Here is a 22,365-nt window from a genome sequence, read left to right as displayed (position 1 = left end):
GGTCCCTGCTAAAATGTAAGCTCTTATATGAGTTCGGTAGCTGATATAGTATATGTCACTAATTGTAACTTTAATATCTCATCCGTTTATATGGCCTTTGTTCATATTGTCCCTGAATCTATTGATCTGTAGTCTATCCTACTTCACTGCACAGTGTATGTTCTTAATGTGGGGATTTAGCGTGTCTTTCCAAAACACTGAGCTTTCTTCACTATATATGTTTAGGGACTTACTTTAGTCGTTCTAGAAGCCCTCCGGTGTTGATTTCTGTCTCTATAGCCTCTATCTACCCCTTCACAGCTTGCTGGATGGGATAATTCAGACCTCCCTGTGAGCTCCAGAATGCCCAGTGAGAAGAATTTAAAGGGGCATGAAACCCAAATTTTTTCTTTTGTGGTTTAGAAGGAACATGTAATTTTAAACATCTTTCTAATTTACTTCTATTATCTCATTTGCTTCATTCTCTTGATATCCTTTTTCTGAAAAGCATATCTAGATAGGCTCAGTAGCTGCTGATTGGTTGCTGCACATAGATGCCTTGTGTGATTGGCTCACCCATGTGATTTGCTATTTATTCAACAAAGGATATCTAAAGAAGTAAGCAAATTACATAATAGAAGTAAATTGGAATGTTGTTTAAAATTGTATTGTTTACCTCAATCATAAAAGAAAAAAAATTGGGTTTAGTGTCCCTTTAAGCATGGGAAAGTACCATTATTTTGTGGTTTAAAATTCCAGGGATCCTTTTTGAGCTACCTACACCTGCTCTAACAAAATGTTTGCTAGTGGTATTGCTTGTTAGATAAGATGTTAAAGGCAACAATTGAAATTCAACTATTTGAAGACAGTTTTTTTTTTTTAACATAAACCAATTACACTTAAAGGGGCAGTAAATTCAAAATTAAACTTAAATGGATTGGACAGAGCATGATATTTTAATCAACTTTCCAATTTACTTCTATTATCAATTTTGCTTAGTTCTCTTAGTATCCTTTGTAAAAGAGTAATCCTAGGTGAGCTCAGGAGCGTGCAAATGTCTTTAGCCATCTGGCAGCAGTTTATAGCAATGCTATACTCAATTACAAACACTTTTGACCATGGAGTGCTAAAGACACATGCACACTCCTGAACCCCTGTCAGCCTACTTAAGTTAACTTTTCAACAAAGGATACCAAGGGAACACAGCAAATTTGAAAATAGAAGTAAATTGGAAAGTTGTTTAAAATTGCATGCTCTATTTGATTCCTGAATGTTTAATTTTGACTTTACTATCCCTTTGAAAATAGAAAAAAATCTTATGATTCGTAATAGAATATGTACTGATGAAAGCTTTTTGCTTTGGGATCCTATTGGTTTGAGTATATGTGTTAGATCAATAAATCAAATTTAAGAAATCCATTTCCTCATACATGACTGCATATAGTAGCACTAGGGAATTTTGGATATTGATCACACAACTCAGGGAGCATGTGACTCACCAGAGGTGCTGCGATTTTGCACACGACTCCAGTATTTGTAAAGTATCAGTATGGTTCTCAGGAAGACTCCTTTTGATTGTTAAAATGTTGGTAAGTATGTATTATATGTTAAGATTTGTTCCAAATGTCAACATCTCTAACATTCTGTAAGTTAGTTCTTGAAAATAGTTCTTGATATTATGAAAGGCACCATTTACAACCGTGAACCACATTAACTAATAAAACAGATTTATTTTCTCCTTATGGTCTCTTTCATGATACCAAAAATCGTTTAGTTAATCCCAGTGTTCTTTGTAACATAGTACTCTTCTTCACCGTGTATGTTTTGCTATGCCCTCCTTGGGACTATATATTAAGAAGTTATATTGTACCTTGCATATAAACAATAAATCATGTACTTTCATTTATCACTAAAAAATGTACTTTAATATTTTACATAGTTTAATGAGCAATTTAGTAATCTAATTTAATTACACTTTTTGACATAAATCTTTTTTTAATGTTTGCAGTCTGGTATTAGATATCACAAACTACGTAGCTTATACCATACTATACAAAATTACAGTTTATTTTATTTTTCATTTTAAAAAATAAACATGCAGGAGGCATGAAGCCAAGTAGTTTATTGACTTTCATAGTGTCATGTACTTTGCCTATATGAGCTAGTGCAATAACGCATCCTTGTGGCTTTCAAAAATACATATTTCTATGTAATGTTGCATGCATGTCAGCATCCTCAATCGTGAAGATGGCCAACCAGATATTTTGTATTAAAATACTTTTGATTCAAAATAGCTCATTAGATATGTTAAGCAATGAGTCCCTTGTGGAGCATCTTTGACCCAAGCCAAGTTTCAGTGAATAAAAATAAAGCATTCTTAGGTGAAATATTGGTGGATTATTTATGTAGGCACAAAATCATAGTTACCTTACTTAAAGGGACATTAAACACTAAATAAATGCTAGATAGAGTGATGTGTTAAAAAAAAGATTAGTCTGAGAATAACTTGTAGATGTATTTTTTAAAGTTTCATTAGTTGTTTAAATATTATTAGGGACAGTTATAAATAGGTCACTAGAGTGTGCAGCCAATGGCTGTGTGGAATATAACAGTGTTCTGCACTTTTACAGGAACTGAAAAGCTCACAATTTCAGAATGGAATTACAGAAAAAGGGGACAAAATAAATTATTAAAGTATACTGCAGAGTTTTTTTATATATACTATTTATTTTATATTACCATCTCAAAATGTTTATTATTCCTTTAAAGGATGACGTTGGAAGGGTATCATTTTGTTACACTTTCTGGCGTGATAATATTCATTGCTAGATCATTAGGTACACTAAGGGCTAGATTACAAGTGGAGCGCTATATTAACGCTCCACCTTGTAATGCCCACGCACGATAATGTGCGCTGGAATTACAAGTAAATCACATTACAAACGCAAGCTCACGTTAGCATTGCGAAGAAGCATTGCACTCACAAGAGTGAGCTTCCATAGGCTCCTAAGGGAGCCTTGTTCTGATGCCATCACAGATGGCATAAGAACCTTGCACAGCGAAGGGGGTAAGTAGCGCAGTGATGGGACGCATTTTTAAATATATATGTATATGACTATATACATATATATTTATGTGTTAATATGTGTATATACACATATTAACACATAAATATATATATGTATGTATATAATGTATATATATATATATATATATATATATATATATATATATATATATATATATATATATAGTATTCAAGAAAAAGTACCAGCGCTCAGTTGTTCTACAGACAAATAGGTCAATGTATTGGTAAAGGTGGCAAAAAAATGTTGTTAGATTACCACACTAGTTGAAGAGATATATATAGGTCTGGGATGTGTATGTTCCCTGTGTAGTCTTAATAAGCTCTTAATAAACTTATATGGTTGAGGTATTGAGCTGCATGAATGTATACGATTCAGTGTACCCCTGACACTGATGAAAAATTATGTACAAGAGAAATGTCGAAAGATATTCAGCGCTACAAATACTCAGAATGTGTAAATATATAAATATATAAACGGTTCTATCGAAAAGAAATGGAATGAAATGAAATGTCTCTTGATTGAAGTAGACAAATGTCCTTATTCTTACAAAAAAAGTTCAGGTGATGACTATGAACAAGTAAGATGAATATTATACGTTCAAGATGTAAATTTATCAACAAAACTTAATGGTGACAGTAACGCTGGTACTAGGAGACCAGTAGTGTGCCCTTACCAGAGGGTACCTCAATCATATGAGGTAATGTCTGAGTGTCTGGTTGGTGTCTCTCCGGTATGTCTTGGCAGTCTTTCTTGTGTTGGAAGATGTTCTTATCCTTTGTTTCTTTTATTTCATGCCAGGCTTGTGTATGGTACTTTCAACCTTGGAGTCTCCTGGTCTCTGATATTGCTGACTTGGTATCTCTCCGCAGTATGGTAGTGCGATCTGGATCTTGGCTCTCACCGTGTAGGATGAAATATGGCAAAGAAAGAAAAAGAGTACATAGCGTAATACTGTATAAATAAAAATATTTATTACATACAAAGCAGGTCTAAGAAATGCACTCACATTTATTACCCTCAATCTGTATGAGGTAAGCAATGGCGTATAAGTATATATTTATACACCTTAGGCAGGTGTTACTGGAGGCAGGTGTCTGTTGATAAGCTAATTGGGTATGTCCTGGTAGTAAAGTCACTTCACGTAGTGTCCTCTGTGTCCCAAACAAGAGCTGTTAAGCTTCCCTGGTAGTTGGATACACGTATAGTGTGTGAGGACAAAACCTATTGTGGATAGTAGTGAGAATAGAGGAATCCTCGAGTGCCTGGAGTGTCTAGGACCTGCAGCTGTGATAAGTTAAAGGCTGCTAGAGTTTTTTTGTTCTTTCAGACACAGTATGTGCAAAACCAAAGATTTTCTGTACCTGAAATGCGGTACGGACAGTGATTGGATGTAGTGAATGGTCACCGACTAGCGGTGGTGTCAGAGCCTGCTGTGGTCTGATATTTAAAAACAAGTGTATGGCGCTGTGTGTGACAGCTAGAGGTACTTGATGATTCTACCTAATTTGGCTGAATCCGTAGTGTAATACTTGATAAGCCTGTGATCTAGCTAAATTAATGAGTTGAAAAGTTGCTAGCAAAGGCTATGTTCGTGCAGGTAGAAGTTAGAATGCTGATGTGTTAAAGCAGCGTGGGATGAGCTGCTGGTAGCAAGGATAAATGCTACTGAATGATTCTACCTTATTGGCTGGATCTGTAGTGTGATGTTCGATAAGCATGTAATCTTGCTAACTGTATTGAAAGGTTGCTATCAAAAAGCTATGTTCGTGCAAATGCGGATGTGTCAGGGCAGCGTGGGAAATGCTGCCAGTAGCAAGGATAGAGCATTCAAAAGTGCCGAGGTTGGCGGTCAAAAGGGTATGTCTGCAAAATATCGTACTGACCGCAGTTAAAAGGCTGATGCAAATTACAGCCGCTGAGGTAAAAAAGAGCTAAGCCACACTCTGTAAAAGTAAATCCTTACGCGTTTCGAAGCGTGGGGTTGCTTCTTCGTCAGAGGAGTTTGTGGCTTGCTAATCAAAGGTACTGGCATTTAAAGGTCCAAGAGTGGGCGTCTTTTTTACATTTTGCGTAACGCATGCTTACGTTATGGCGGGTGCGGCTGCAGTTTGACAGCTGAATGTATGTTGCCTAGGTAACAGTTGTTTATGAGTGAGTACTTGTAACCTGGGAGCTAGGGTATATCCACTCTAGGCAGAATCGATTTTTGTATGCCATAGAAATAGGATTAAGGATAGGGGGGGAGAGAAAAAACACTGTGTGCCCTTTCAGCTACGAAGGGCATTTGTTTATTAGTCGGAGATAAGTGTTAAAGGTGAATAGTGGTCGATTGGAAAAAATGCTAATTGATTTCCACAAAGAATAGCTAGGTAGGAATACCAAGCTGGTTTCACTAAATGATATTTGGGAATAAATGGTGACTTTGTTGATGTGTCTATTAGATAGTTTTCCTGTCTTTTTAGTTTTTAATTTTTAGTTTTTAATTTTTAACTAGTTTGTCCCCCCCCCCCCCCTCTCTTGTTTTTCTGTATATAGTGGAACCTGCTATAGGATATATAGTGGACAATTCAAGGATTTTTTTGAATGTCACATAGAATTCCCCTTTAGGAGTGTGTATTATGTTAAAAAAGGACCCGCTATATAAAATATACAGTGCTGGACAGTGACGGAAGTTTTACTGTCAAGAGGCCTTTAGAATGCAGTTGTAAGGAGTGCTCCATCATTTCTATGTGAACAGATGAATACTTCTGGAAACTTTGTTGTGCTTAATTAGAAGAAGGACACTGAGTGAACTATACTATAGTTAAAAAAGGGTTTAAGTACTATCTAAATGACTATTGTAGAATAACGGAGATTTAACTATATAATTTATCAAAGAAAGGCTGCTAGGTCTATTTCTTCATTTAGACCCCTGGGGGTCATGGTACCCATGTAGTGTATCCAGTAAGATTCTCTTTGTCTCAATTTTTGGAATCTATCCCCTCCTCTAACTGGGGCTAGAACATGTTCAAGAATGGTACCCTTTAGGAGAGCGGGATTTTTTTGGTGAAAATGCTTGAAATGTCTAGCCCCAGTTAGAGGAGGGGATAGATTCCAAAAATTGAGACAAAGAGAATCTTACTGGATACACTACATGGGTACCATGACCCCCAGGGGTCTAAATGAAGAAATAGACCTAGCAGCCTTTCTTTGATAAATTATATAGTTAAATCTCCGTTATTCTACAATAGTCATTTAGATAGTACTTAAACCCTTTTTTAACTATAGTATAGTTCACTCAGTGTCCTTCTTCTAATTAAGCACAACAAAGTTTCCAGAAGTATTCATCTGTTCACATAGAAATGATGGAGCACTCCTTACAACTGCATTCTAAAGGCCTCTTGACAGTAAAACTTCCGTCACTGTCCAGCACTGTATATTTTATAAAGCGGGTCCTTTTTTAACATAATACACACTCCTAAAGGGGAATTCTATGTGACATTCAAAAAAATCCTTGAATTGTCCACTATATATCCTATAGCAGGTTCCACTATATACAGAAAAACAAGAGAGGGGGGGGGGGGACAAACTAGTTAAAAATTAAAAACTAAAAATTAAAAACTAAAAAGACAGGAAAACTATCTAATAGACACATCAACAAAGTCACCATTTATTCCCAAATATCATTTAGTGAAACCAGCTTGGTATTCCTACCTAGCTATTCTTTGTGGAAATCAATTAGCATTTTTTCCAATCGACCACTATTCACCTTTAACACTTATCTCCGACTAATAAACAAATGCCCTTCGTAGCTGAAAGGGCACACAGTGTTTTTTCTCTCCCCCCCTATCCTTAATCCTATTTCTATGGCATACAAAAATCGATTCTGCCTAGAGTGGATATACCCTAGCTCCCAGGTTACAAGTACTCACTCATAAACAACTGTTACCTAGGCAACATACATTCAGCTGTCAAACTGCAGCCGCACCCGCCATAACGTAAGCATGCGTTACGCAAAATGTAAAAAAGACGCCCACTCTTGGACCTTTAAATGCCAGTACCTTTGATTAGCAAGCCACAAACTCCTCTGACGAAGAAGCAACCCCACGCTTCGAAACGCGTAAGGATTTACTTTTACAGAGTGTGGCTTAGCTCTTTTTTACCTCAGCGGCTGTAATTTGCATCAGCCTTTTAACTGCGGTCAGTACGATATTTTGCAGACATACCCTTTTGACCGCCAACCTCGGCACTTTTGAATGCTCTATCCTTGCTACTGGCAGCATTTCCCACGCTGCCCTGACACATCCGCATTTGCACGAACATAGCTTTTTGATAGCAACCTTTCAATACAGTTAGCAAGATTACATGCTTATCGAACATCACACTACAGATCCAGCCAATAAGGTAGAATCATTCAGTAGCATTTATCCTTGCTACCAGCAGCTCATCCCACGCTGCTTTAACACATCAGCATTCTAACTTCTACCTGCACGAACATAGCCTTTGCTAGCAACTTTTCAACTCATTAATTTAGCTAGATCACAGGCTTATCAAGTATTACACTACGGATTCAGCCAAATTAGGTAGAATCATCAAGTACCTCTAGCTGTCACACACAGCGCCATACACTTGTTTTTAAATATCAGACCACAGCAGGCTCTGACACCACCGCTAGTCGGTGACCATTCACTACATCCAATCACTGTCCGTACCGCATTTCAGGTACAGAAAATCTTTGGTTTTGCACATACTGTGTCTGAAAGAACAAAAAAACTCTAGCAGCCTTTAACTTATCACAGCTGCAGGTCCTAGACACTCCAGGCACTCGAGGATTCCTCTATTCTCACTACTATCCACAATAGGTTTTGTCCTCACACACTATACGTGTATCCAACTACCAGGGAAGCTTAACAGCTCTTGTTTGGGACACAGAGGACACTACGTGAAGTGACTTTACTACCAGGACATACCCAATTAGCTTATCAACAGACACCTGCCTCCAGTAACACCTGCCTAAGGTGTATAAATATATACTTATACGCCATTGCTTACCTCATACAGATTGAGGGTAATAAATGTGAGTGCATTTCTTAGACCTGCTTTGTATGTAATAAATATTTTTATTTATACAGTATTACGCTATGTACTCTTTTTCTTTCTTTGCCATATTTCATCCTACACGGTGAGAGCCAAGATCCAGATCGCACTACCATACTGCGGAGAGATACCAAGTCAGCAATATCAGAGACCAGGAGACTCCAAGGTTGAAAGTACCATACACAAGCCTGGCATGAAATAAAAGAAACAAAGGATAAGAACATCTTCCAACACAAGAAAGACTGCCAAGACATACCGGAGAGACACCAACCAGACACTCACACATTACCTCATATGATTGAGGTACCCTCTGGTAAGGGCACACTACTGGTCTCCTAGTACCAGCGTTACTGTCACCATTAAGTTTTGTTGATAAATTTACATCTTGAACGTATAATATTCATCTTACTTGTTCATAGTCATCACCTGAACTTTTTTTGTAAGACTAAGGACATTTGTCTACTTCAATCAAGAGACATTTCATTTCATTCCATTTCTTTTCGATAGAACCGTTTATATATTTATATATTTACACATTCTGAGTATTTGTAGCGCTGAATATCTTTCGACATTTCTCTTGTACATAATATATATATATATATATATATATATATATATATAAATCATATACATATATATTTACATTGCGGTCTATGGGAACACACAGTTCCCATAGACCACAATGTAAATGCAGTTTTCAGTGCTTTTTTTTGTTAACACCCCACTCCCACCAACTTTAAAGCCCCAAAACTGTCTAGTACAGTTGTTTTTAATTTAAAAAAAATGCTACTTTTTTAAAATTAAAAACTACAAGGTCCTCTATTTTTAGGGCATTTAGGGCACTTTTAGAAAATGAACCAGAGATCTAATCCCTTAATTTTTGAAGCGCTAATTGATACTGCAAGCTCATGGTAGCAATAACCAGCCACTAGTAATGGCTGGTTAATTAACACACTCCCGCAAATGGGCAAATTTGCCTGTTTGCGGGAGCGCAGTAATTTAGCGCTTCACTTGTAATCTAGCCCTAAGTAGGAAATAGCCATTTCATAATTAGTAGGAATTAAAAGTTTTACTAAGATTGCATTTCCTGTAAAAAAAATAAAAAATTTAAATACAGTATTGTGAAATGTGCTTTTACTAGAGATTGGTCTAGATTCAATAAAATTGTTAATGAATTTAAAACTTGCTAAAAATAAAAGCCTGGAATATCACAATTTTGAAAATTTCGGGATTCAATGACATTTGAGCCTGCCCATCATCAGAGCTTCAGGGGGTCGATCCGATAAAAATCGTCGCCCGCAAAAGTCGGCGACGCCAATATTTGCGTGGGTTTGGTATCACATATACGGCGTAACCTAGAAGTTACGCGCGTATATATTTCTGCCGTCGCCCGTAGTTTTTTGGGCCATAGGCAGGTATACCAAACCAGCGCAGTTTGGTATCTAATATACAGCGTAAGGACTTACGTGGCGAAAATGGAGAAATCTTACTCCATTTTCACCTCGCCACAAAAAAGCAGCCGTAAGAAGCCTTACGCTGAGTATTGGAGCCCCGTAACTCTCTAAACTAGCTGTTAAATAAAACCTAACACCTAACGCATGCGCAATGTCTATCTCCCTGTCAACCGCGATCCCCCGCAGCAATCCCTAATAAAGTATTTAACCCCTAAACCGCCGCTCACGGACCCCACCGCCATCTACATAAACTAACCCCCTACTGTGAGCCCCTCCAAGATGGCGTCCGTCGAATTCCGATTGGCTGATAGGATTCTATCAGCCAATCGGAATTAAGGTAGAAAAATCTGATTGGCTGATTGAATCAGCCAATCAGATTCAAGTCCAATCCGATTGGCTGAACCAATCAGCCAATCAGATTGAGCTCGCGTTCTATTGGCTGTTCCGATCAGCCAATAAAATGCAAGCTCAATCTGATTGGCTGATTGGTTCAGGCAATCGGATTGAACTTGAATCTGATTGGCTGATTCAACCAGCCAATCAGATTTTTCTACCTTAATTCCGATTGGCTGATAGAATCCTATCAGCCAATCGGAATTCGACGGACGCCATCTTAGATGACGTCATTTAAAGGTACCTCATTCGTCGTTCAGTTGTCGGCCGGGATGGATGCTCCGCGTCTGTGGAGCGAAGAATGAAGATTGAAGATGTCGCTTGATGGAAGATGCTGCCCGATGGAAGAAGACTTTGCTGCCGCTTGGATAAAGATATCGCTGGGATGAAGACCTCTTCTTTGCCGCTTGAATAGACATCGCCCGGATCGGATGAAGAGTACGGCCCGGCGTGGTGAAGATAAGGTAGGGAGATCTTCAGGGGGGTAGTGTTAGGTTTATTTAAGGGGGGTTTGGGTTAGATTAGGGGTATGTGGGTTGTAATGTTGGGGGGTGGTATTGTGTTTTTTTATCAGGCAAAAGAGCAGTTTTTTTGGGCATGCCCCCACAAAAGGCCCTTTTAAGGGCTGGTAAGGTAAAAGAGCTTTGAACTTTTTTTAATTTAGAATAGGGTAGGGAATTTTTTTTATTTTGGGGGGCTTTATTATTTTATTAGGGGGCTTAGAATAGGTGTAATTAGCTTAAAAATCTTGTAATCTTTTTTTATTTTTTGTAATTTAGTGTTTGGTTTTTTTTGTAATTTAGTTTAGTTTATTTAATTGTATTTTTAGATAGATATTTGTAGTTTATTTAATTTATTGATAGTGTAGGTGTATTTGTAACTTAGGTTAGGATTTATTTCACAGGTAATTGGGTAAATATTTTAACTAGGTAGCTATTAAATAGTTCATAACTATTTAAAAGCTATTATACCTAGTTAAAATAATTAACAATTTACCTGTAAAATAAATATAAACCCTAACATAGCTACAATGTAATTATTAATTATATTGTAGCTATCTTAGGGTTTATTTTATAGGTAAGTATTTAGATTTAAATAGGAATATTTTAATTAATAATATTAATATTAGATTTATTTTAACAAGAGTTTAGTTAGGATGTTAGAGTTAGATAGGGTTATTATACTTAATATATATAATATAATAACGATATTAACTATATTAACCCTAATATAATTAGGGTTAATATAGTTAATATATATATAATATAATAACTATATTAACTATATTAACCCTAATATAATTAGGGTTAATATAGTTAATATAGCTGGCGGCAGTATAGGGGGATTAGATTAGGGGTTAATACATTTATTATAGGTGGCCGCGGTGTAGGGGAATGTAGATTGTAGGCAAAAGAGCAGTTTACTTTGTGACAAAGCCCCGCCAAAAGCCCTTTTAAGGGCTGGCAAAAGAGCTGTTACTTTGGGGCAATGCCACGCAAAAAGCCCTTTTCAGGGCTATTTGTAGGGTTAGACTTAGGTTTAGTGGTAGGGATAGTTTAGTATTTTAGGGGTTAAATAATTTAATATAGATGGCGGTGGGGTAGGGGGATTAGATTAGGGGTTAATAATTTTAAAATAGATAGTGGCGGGGTAGGGGCTCACTTTAGGGGGTAGGTAAGGTAGATGGCGGCGGTGTTAGGGGCTCACTTTAGGGGGTTATAGATTTAATATAGCTGGCGGCGGTTTAGGGGTTAATAACTTTATTAGGTAGCGGCAGTTTAGGGGTTAATACTTATTTTATTGTTAGGATAGAGAGGGGGGATAGCGGATAGAGGGTTAGACGTGTCGGGCTATGTTAGGGAGGCGTGTTAGACTTGTCGGACTATGTTAGGGAGGCGTGTTAGACTTGTCGGGCTATGTTAGGGAGGCGTGTTAGACAGTGCGGGTGATTTAGACTTTAGTCAGGTTTTGTAGGCGCCGGCAGTTTCTAACGTGGCGTAAGTCACTGGCGACGCCAGAAATATGTACTTGCGCAGATTTCTGGACATCGCTGGTTTATCCGACTTACGACACGTTAGCATCTGACGGCGCCGTATATGGGATAGCTCGAGTTGCGAGCTGAAACTGCGGGCGACGCGGGTTCCCTCGCTTGCGCCGCAAACTACGCCGTTTATCGGATCGCGCCCCAGGTTGTGATTATAATCAATGGAGCTGCATCTATCAAAAAAACAAATTGAACAAAAATGAGAAAAATAAAATAAAAATATATAGGAGACATCCTTGTTAACTATAAAATAGCGAGACTTAACCTCGAGATAAGATACTCTACAAGGGCAATCTTTTCTTTATGAATTTGGAATGCTTAAACAAGGTTTAGGGGGATACCCTGACCATGTCTCTATAAGACCTAAGAATGCTCATGGCCAACCTGTTGTTACCTTCTGTTTCTGAGAAAGTTCTCAGTGTATCCAGCGCGACTACCGTAATAAAACAGATATGCAAATATTTTACAGTTACGAACATTTTAAACAAACTTTTTGGAAGCACGTTTCCTAAGTGTTGTTATTGTTATTGCCAGCCATTTTCATTTGGTGTGTGTAATATCATGTACTGGGGCGCTTAACATAACTTTTTATTTGAAGGAATGCCCCCAAACAAAGTACTAAAGGAAGGTGAAGTAAATCTGTGTAAATTTTGAGCAAGATCTCGCCGTAAAAAAGAGCCACCTCTGCAGCTTAAAGAGCCCATTGTGTCATTGAAATACTTTTTAAAAGGATAGCTCTTGTTAAAGAATATTAATAAGATAATTGTGTTGGACAAAAGTGTTGCTTGAAGGATAAAAGGTATTTAAATGCAAACCCTTTCTATATCCTACATGAGCAGCTTATGTTTTATTAAGAAATACAAATCCAAGACTCAGATGCATACCATTGAGCATTATTTTAATTATAAATAGCCCGACACTGCCCATACATTCTCAAGAGATTTACATCTGTAATTCCTGTAGCTCCACTATCAGTTTCTATTGTATGAAATGATCAATCCCGCATATATTCTGCCTGCATATTGGCTTTACATTTTACAGTCAATATGTTGATTTTATACTCCAACTCATGAAATGAATCCACCTGTAATGAATGTGTTTTGTGTTTTTTAAGGCTTGAATTTCTAAACATTATCTCAAGATCAGAGGATTATCGACACAGAGGAAGCTTATTCACACTTGAGCGCATCTTCATTTCCTGGGAACATGGTAGACAGTTTGATTGTATCTTTACGGTGAGTTGGTTACCATCCTTATTTCCTCTGTAAAACATTTGAGCAATGCAATGTAAGCGATCATATTTTGTTTTATTTACCAAATAAAAAGCAGAAAAGATGTGGCATTAAAATGGAGGCTGAAACTCCGGAAATTTAATTTACAGATTAAAAAAATATATATTTTGATATCTTATTGGATTCCGTGCACCTGTAATTGTTTGCTGTTTTCAGTGTTATAGAGAAGCATTCCTCAGTAAAATACAAAGAACAGTAGAACAATGCTTTCAACTGTATATCTATGATTACGATTTGTAGATCTTAGATTTTTAAAATCATTTTTGTAAAAGTTTTTAAAATTTTCACACATTTGAATTACTTTACATTTTTATTTGTGGAGTGTGTTTTAAAGGGGCACTGAACACAATTTGTTTTCTTTTGTGGTTCAGATAGAGCCTTCAATTATAAGTAACCTTCTAATTTACTCCTAGTATCAATTTTTCTTCATTCTCTTGCTATCTTTATTTGAAAAAGAAGGCATCTAAGCGTTTTTTTTGGTTCAGTACTCTGGACAGCATTTTTTATTGGTGGATAAATTTATCCACCAATCAGCAAGGACAACCCAGGTTGTTCACCAAAAATGGGCCGGCATTTAAACTTACATTCTTGCATTTCAAATAAAGATACCAAGAGAATAAAGAAAATTTGATAATAGGAGTAAATTAGAAAGTTGCTTAAAATTTCCTGCTCTATCTGAACCATGAAAGAAAAAAAAATTGGGTTCAGTGTCCCTTTAATATCCAGCATCTCATGTTATGTTCAATTTTAAGAGATTCATTCATTCCAATTGGAGATTGAACAAAAGCACTTGATTATAAGCAGCTGGTACTGTATCTCACATTACACCTCACGGTTGTCTTACATGCAAAACAGTAGCGAATAGAATTTAAAAATTGATTACTTTATTATTCCAAACAAAATAATTTTAGGTTATAACACACCACAGTACCATTCCCAATGGAAATAAGTATCCCTCCATGGTAATTTATAACTGTGCAGGTTGTCCAGTTTATAACAAAAAAATGTTTTGTTTGTAAATTATACTTTGAAACCAATTAAAATAAATGTAAAATAAATACGACTGTATTGTCTGGTGGCTGAATTGGCAGCTGGCATATTAAACTTTAGGAAGGATCCTTAGAGACAATGGAATAATCAAGAGTCTGAAGGGTTTCAGGTAGATTTTAGGTTTTGAGGTCTTCACCTTCTCCATCTTTAACAATTTTTGATTTTGCAGATATGTATTAGTTTTGGGACCTTGTCTTCCCCAGCTGCAATTTTTTTTTTAGGTGACCACATAGCAATTAGTACAAATCAACTTTATCCAAATCCTAAAAAAACTAAGTGTGGGAATACTTCTGCCCCCCCCCCCACAAATAATTGTTATCATCTCTTAACCTACAACTCCACATTCAAATTTGATGTTGCTTTGGGGAAGGCAACAGAGCCAAACATCATCAGCAGGTCGAATTCAGATGGATTTATGAATGGGATATGTTAATTCTGAGAGGGTTTAACACACAGACTGGATGGTAGTGTTTCCAAAGTTCCAATTATGAACTTGTAATGTATTCTGTGTTATTCTTATTTTGAGGTTATAAGAATACTATGGTATGCACATATGTGGTTGGATATTAATTACTCTTTAAGTGTGCGCCCTTTGTCCTTTCTATAGTAAGATTACAGTGGATAGACTCCTATTTAGAATAGTGTGGTTTCTGAGATAGTATCACACAGTCACAGTCTTTATTACTATGATTGATCTTTATGGGTCCACACTGTTACTACACCCCCTTCTTTGGTATTATCTGAGTATGGGACTATATGATAATATCTTACAAACTGGTTATCAATTACCATATTGAAATATCATATGTATTACATTCTGATGTTTTTATTTAATTTTATTTTATTATACACTTGGATTTAAGGCTGGTCCCCTTTTAGATAATGTTAAGACGGTTTATTTTGATCATTCTGGATAACATGCTGATCCTGAATATCAGTTATAGACAACATTTTAACAATAGGTTGATCCAGAGTATGTATTATATTATGTACTTTTAATATGTGGAGTATTGTTATGCGATATGTATGATGTTATATTTTTAAATGTGCTGCCCTATTGCAGCGGCTGTACAGAACGTTATAGTCTGGTAAAGAGGTTGACATGCCCCAGGTGATTATGCATCTCAATGTGTATTTGTTTACCATAAAAGTGACATATTGATAACACCGCCCAATAGGCTACATGGGGGGCAAGGCCTAGATGCTTATTCACGTCCAAGACGTGTTGAGATAGATCACGTCTATTGGCTTTGGAATAACTGCTGATACTGATGTGGAGGTAATGAAACAGATTAGATGCCTTGATAAATTATAACAATATATAGTAGACAATGGGGTCAAGTACCTGGTTGGTGATGTTAAGTTGTAGGTTTATTTTAAGATGGGGTTGGTCACTTTTAGTTTTGTTATAATAAGAAGGTGGTTGCAGGGTGATTGGTACACTCAGTGGGTGTGTTCTGTTAAGAGAGTTTATAAGGTTACACTTTTGATGTGTTCTGTTTGTCTAAGGAAGGGACCCTATGTTGTCCTGGAACTTCATTGTTTCTAATACATTTATGCTTCATGTTGGCTAAAGTCTAGCAAGTGATTATCTTTGGATTACTATATATACAGTATATGTATGTATATATATATATATATATATATATATATATTTAAATATATATATATATCTTTCTATTATTATTGTTATTATGCTTATTAAAAGGACATAATACTCAAGTGATGCAGCATAACTGTAAAAAGCTGACATGAAAATATCACCTGAAAATCTCTATGTAAAAAGGAAAGATATTTTACCTCACAAATTCTTCAGCTCACCAGAGTAAGTGCTCTGTGACCAGTTATACTTCAGGTGCTGTCCAGGTGCAATTTGAAAACCCTCCAAAACATTAGCCAATAAGCATCAGCAGTGCTTGCATTGCTTTGCTCTGTTCTCATGAGATTTCACTGAAATCTCTTTACAGTGGGGTGTAAATACTTAGGCCTAGATTTGGAGTTTGTCGGTAGCCGTGAAAACCAGCGTTAGAGGCTCCTAACGCTGGTTTTAGGCTAACTCCGGTATTTGGAGTCACTCAAAATAGGATCTAACGCTCACTTTTCAGCCGCAACTTTTCCATACCGCAGATCCCCTTACGTAAATTGCATATCCTATCTTTTCAATGGGATCTTTCTAACTCCGGTATTTAGAGTCGTGTCTGAAGTGAGCGTTAGACATCTAACGACAAAACTCCAGCCGCAGGAAAAAAGTCAGTAGTTAAGAGCTTTCTGGGCTAACGCCGGTTTATAAAGCTCTTAACTACTGTGCTCTAAAGTACACTAACACCCATAAACTACCTATGTACCCCTAAACCGAGGTCCCCCCACATCGCCGCCACTCGATTAATTTTTTTTAACCCCTAATCTGCCGACCGCCACCTACGTTATACTTATGTACCCCTAATCTGCTGCCCCTAACACCGCCGACCCCTGTATTATATTTATTAACCCCTAACCTGCCCCCCACAACGTCGCCTCCACCTACCTACACTTATTAACCCCTAATCTGCCGACCGCAAAGCGCCGCCACCTACGTTATCCTTATGTACCCCTAATCTGCTGCCCCTAACACCGCCGACCCCTATATTATATTTATTAACCCCTAATCTGCCCCCCACAACGTCGCAGCCAGCTACCTACAATAATTAACCCCTAATCTGCCGACCGCAAAGCACCTAAGTGTAGACAGGTGGAGGCGACGTTGTGGGGGGCAGATTAGGGGTTAATAAATATAATATAGGGGTCGGCGATGTTAGGGCAGCAGATTAGGGGTACATAGGGATAATGTAAGTAGCAGCGGTTTACGGAGCGGCAGATTAGGGGTTAATAATAATATGCAGGGGTCAGCGATAGCAGGGGCGGCAGATTAGGGGTTAATAAGTGTAAGGTTAGGGGTGTTTAGACTCGGGGTACATGTTAGAGTGTTAGGTGCAGACGTAGGAAGTGTTTCCGCATAGCAAACAATGGGGCTGCGTTAGGAGCTGAACGCGGCTTTTTTGCAGGTGTTAGTTTTTTTTTCAGCTCAAACAGCCCCATTGTTTTCTATGGGAGAATCGTGCACGAGCACGTTTTTGAGGCTGGCCGCTTGCGTAAGCAACTCTGGTATCGAGAGTTGAAGCTGCGTTAAATATGCTCTACGCTCCTTTTTTGGAGCCTAACGCAGCCTTTATGTGGACTCTCAATACCAGAGTTATTTTTATGGTGCGGCCAGAAAAAAGCCGGCATTAGCTACGCGGGTCTTTACCGACAAAACTCCAAATCTAGGCCTTAGGGATTTTTGAGGTTCCTTTTTTACATAGAGATGTTCAGGTGATATTTTCTAGTCAGCTTTTTACAGCTATGCTGCATCTCTCAAGTGCTTCAACATTTGGTTATCATGGTGGTTTTCCCTAAGACAAGATACACTGAATTATCTTAAAGGGACATGAAACTAAAAATATTTCTTTCATGATTCAGATAGAGAATACAATTTAAAACAACATTCCAATTTACTTCTATTAAATAATTTGCTTCATTCTTTAGATATCCCTTGTTGAAGAAATAGCAATGCATATGGGTGAGCCAATAACAAGAGGCATCTATGTGCAGCAACCAATCAGCAGATACTGAGCATATCTAGATATGCTTTTCAACCAACAATATCACGAGAATGAAGCAAATTAGATAACATAAGTAAATTGGAAAACTGTTTAAAATAGCATGCTCTTTCTAAAGCATGAAAGAAAGTTTTTGGCTAGAATGTCCCTTTAAGTGCTGGATAGGATTGTCTTTTTGAAAGGAGTACATTTCTATTTTCTCCAACATAGGTGTGTCCGGTCCACGGCGTCATCCTTACTTGTGGGATATTCTCTTCCCCAACAGGAAATGGCAAAGAGCCCAGCAAAGCTGGTCACATGATCCCTCCTAGGCTCCGCCTACCCCAGTCATTCTCTTTGCCGTTGTACAGGCAACATCTCCACGGAGATGGCTTAGAGTTTTTTAGTGTTTAACTGTAGTTTTTATTATTCAATCAAGAGTTTGTTATTTTGAAATAGTGCTGGTATGTACTATTTACTCAGAAACAGAAAAGAGATGAAGATTTCTGTTTGTATGAGGAAAATGATTTTAGCAACCGTCACTAAAATCCATGGCTGTTCCACACAGGACTGTTGAGAGCAATTAACTTCAGTTGGGGGAACAGTGAGCAGTCTCTTGCTGCTTGAGGTATGACACATTCTAACAAGACGATGTAATGCTGGAAGCTGTCATTTTCCCTATGGGATCCGGTAAGCCATGTTTATTACGATCGTAAATAAGGGCTTCACAAGGGCTTATTAAGACTGTAGACTTTTTCTGGGCTAAATCGATTCATTATTAACACATATTTAGCCTTGAGGAATCATTTTATTTGGGTATTTTGATATAATAATATCGGCAGGCACTGTTTTAGACACCTTATTCTTTAGGGGCTTTCCCAAAGCATAGGCAGAGCCTCATTTTCGCGCCGGTGTTGCGCACTTGTTTTTGAGAGGCATGGCATGCAGTCGCATGTGAGAGGAGCTCTGATACTTAGAAAAGACTTTCTGAAGGCGTCATTTGGTATCGTATTCCCCTTTGGGCTTGGTTGGGTCTCAGCAAAGCAGATACCAGGGACTGTAAAGGGGTTAAAGTTCAAAACGGCTCCGGTTCCGTTATTTTAAGGGTTAAAGCTTCCAAATTTGGTGTGCAATACTTTTAAGGCTTTAAGACACTGTGGTGAAAATTTGGTGAATTTTGAACAATTCCTTCAAGTTTTTTCGCAATTGCAGTAATAAAGTGTGTTCAGTTTAAAATTTAAAGTGACAGTAACGGTTTTATTTTAAAACGTTTTTTGTACTTTGTTATCAAGTTTATGCCTGTTTAACATGTCTGAACTACCAGATAGACTGTGTTCTGAATGTGGGGAAGCCAGAATTCCTATTCATTTAAATAAATGTGATTTATGTGACAATGACAATGATGCCCAAGATGATTCCTCAAGTGAGGGGAGTAAGCATGGTACTGCATCATTCCCTCCTTCGTCTACACGAGTCTTGCCCACTCAGGAGGCCCCTAGTACATCTAGCGCGCCAATACTCCTTACTATGCAACAATTAACGGCTGTAATGGATAATTCTGTCAAAAACATTTTAGCCAAAATGAACACTTATCAGCGTAAGCGCGACTGCTCTGTTTTAGATACTGAAGAGCATGACGACGCTGATAATAATGTTTCTGAAGGGCCCCTAACCCAGTCTGATGGGGCCAGGGAGGTTTTGTCTGAGGGAGAAATTACTGATTCAGGGAACATTTCTCAACATGCTGAACCTGATGTGATTACATTTAAATTTAAGTTGGAACATCTCCGCATTCTGCTTAAGGAGGTATTATCCACTCTGGATGATTGTGACAAGTTGGTCATCCCAGAGAAACTATGTAAAATGGACAAGTTCCTAGAGGTGCCGGGGCTCCCAGAAGCTTTTCCTATACCCAAGCGGGTGGCGGACATTGTTAATAAAGAATGGGAAAGGCCCGGTATTCCTTTCGTCCCTCCCCCCATATTTAAAAAATTGTTTCCTATGGTCGACCCCAGAAAGGACTTATGGCAGACAGTCCCCAAGGTCGAGGGAGCGGTTTCCACTTTAAACAAACGCACCACTATACCCATAGAGGATAGTTGTGCTTTCAAAGATCCTATGGATAAAAAATTAGAAGGTTTGCTTAAAAAGATGTTTGTTCAGCAGGGTTACCTTCTACAACCAATTTCATGCGTTGTCCCTGTCGCTACAGCCGCATGTTTCTGGTTCGATGAGCTGATAAAGGCGGTCGATAGTGATTCTCCTCCTTATGAGGAGATTATGGACAGAATCAATGCTCTCAAATTGGCTAATTCTTTTACCCTAGACGCCACTTTGCAATTGGCTAGGTTAGCGGCTAAGAATTCTGGGTTTGCTATTGTGGCGCGCAGAGCGCTTTGGTTGAAATCTTGGTCGGCTGATGCGTCTTCCAAGAACAAGCTACTTAACATTCCTTTCAAGGGGAAAACGCTGTTTGGCCCTGATTTGAAAGAGATTATCTCTGATATCACTGGGGGTAAGGGCCACGCCCTTCCTCAGGATCGGCCTTTCAAGGCAAAAAATAAACCTAATTTTCGTCCCTTTCGTAGAAACGGACCAGCCCAAAGTGCTACGTCCTCTAAGCAAGAGGGTAATACTTCTCAAGCCAAGCCAGCTTGGAGACCAATGCAAGGCTGGAACAAGGGAAAGCAGGCCAAGAAACCTGCCACTGCTACCAAGACAGCATGAAATGTTGGCCCCCGATCCGGGACCGGATCTGGTGGGGGGCAGACTCTCTCTCTTCGCTCAGGCTTGGGCAAGAGATGTTCTGGATCCTTGGGCGCTAGAAATAGTCTCCCAAGGTTATCTTCTGGAATTCAAGGGGCTTCCCCCAAGGGGGAGGTTCCACAGGTCTCAGTTGTCTTCAGACCACATAAAAAGACAGGCATTCTTACATTGTGTAGAAGACCTGTTAAAAATGGGAGTGATTCATCCTGTTCCATTAAGAGAACAAGGGATGGGGTTCTACTCCAATCTGTTCATAGTTCCCAAAAAAGAGGGAACGTTCAGACCAATCTTAGATCTCAAGATCTTAAACAAGTTTCTCAAGGTTCCATCGTTCAAGATGGAAACCATTCGAACTATTCTTCCTTCCATCCAGGAAGGTCAATTCATGACCACGGTGGATTTAAAGGATGCGTATCTACATATTCCTATCCACAAGGAACATCATCGGTTCCTAAGGTTCGCATTCCTGGACAAGCATTACCAGTTCGTGGCGCTTCCTTTCGGATTAGCCACTGCTCCAAGGATTTTCACAAAGGTACTAGGGTCCCTTCTAGCTGTGCTAAGACCAAGGGGCATTGCTGTAGTACCTTATTTGGACGACATTCTGATTCAAGCGTCGTCCCTTCCTCAAGCAAAGGCTCACACGGACATAGTCCTGGCCTTTCTCAGATCTCACGGATGGAAAGTGAACGTGGAAAAGAGTTCTCTATCTCCGTCAACAAGGGTTCCCTTCTTGGGAACAATAATAGACTCCTTAGAAATGAGGATATTTCTGACAGAGGCCAGAAAAACAAAGCTTCTAGACTCTTGTCGGATACTTCATTCCGTTCCTCTTCCTTCCATAGCTCAGTGCATGGAAGTGATCGGGTTGATGGTAGCGGCAATGGACATAGTTCCTTTTGCGCGCATTCATCTAAGACCATTACAACTGTGCATGCTCAGTCAGTGGAATGGGGATTATACAGACTTGTCTCCGAAGATACAAGTAAATCAGAGGACCAGAGACTCACTCCGTTGGTGGCTGTCCCTGGACAACCTGTCACAAGGGATGACATTCCGCAGACCAGAGTGGGTCATTGTCACGACCGACGCCAGTCTGATGGGCTGGGGCGCGGTCTGGGGATCCCTGAAAGCTCAGGGTCTTTGGTCTCGGGAAGAATCTCTTCTACCGATAAATATTCTGGAACTGAGAGCGATATTCAATGCTCTCAAGGCTTGGCCTCAGCTAGCGAGGGCCAAGTTCATACGGTTTCAATCAGACAACATGACAACTGTTGCGTACATCAACCATCAGGGGGGAACAAGGAGTTCCCTGGCGATGGAAGAAGTGACCAAAATCATTCTATGGGCGGAGTCTCACTCCTGCCACCTGTCCGCTATCCACATCCCAGGAGTGGAAAATTGGGAAGCGGATTTTCTGAGTCGTCAGACATTGCATCCGGGGGAGTGGGAACTCCATCCGGAAATCTTTGCCCAAGTCACTCAGCTGTGGGGCATTCCAGACATGGATCTGATGGCCTCTCGTCAGAACTTCAAAGTTCCTTGCTACGGGTCCAGATCCAGGGATCCCAAGGTGGCTCTAGTGGATGCACTAGTAGCACCTTGGAC

General features: G+C 38.8%; 1 protein-coding gene across 1 annotated transcript in view; it reads left to right on the top strand.

Moving 5' to 3' along the window:
* THSD4 (thrombospondin type 1 domain containing 4) overlaps nucleotides 1–22,365 on the top strand; it is a 1,326,695-nt gene that overhangs the window by 130,024 nt on the left and 1,174,306 nt on the right. The window contains exon 2 of the mRNA XM_053717542.1: nucleotides 13,150–13,270. Coding sequence (XP_053573517.1) covers nucleotides 13,242–13,270 — 29 coding nt within the window. The 5' untranslated portion in view covers nucleotides 13,150–13,241. The remainder of the gene's footprint in view (nucleotides 1–13,149; nucleotides 13,271–22,365) is intronic.

Source organism: Bombina bombina, chromosome 6, assembly GCF_027579735.1.
Source record: "Bombina bombina isolate aBomBom1 chromosome 6, aBomBom1.pri, whole genome shotgun sequence".
In the NCBI taxonomy this organism is placed as follows: domain Eukaryota; kingdom Metazoa; phylum Chordata; class Amphibia; order Anura; family Bombinatoridae; genus Bombina; species Bombina bombina.
The sequence above is the reverse complement of the archived record's forward strand: the minus strand, read 5'-3'. Positions and strand labels throughout refer to the sequence as shown.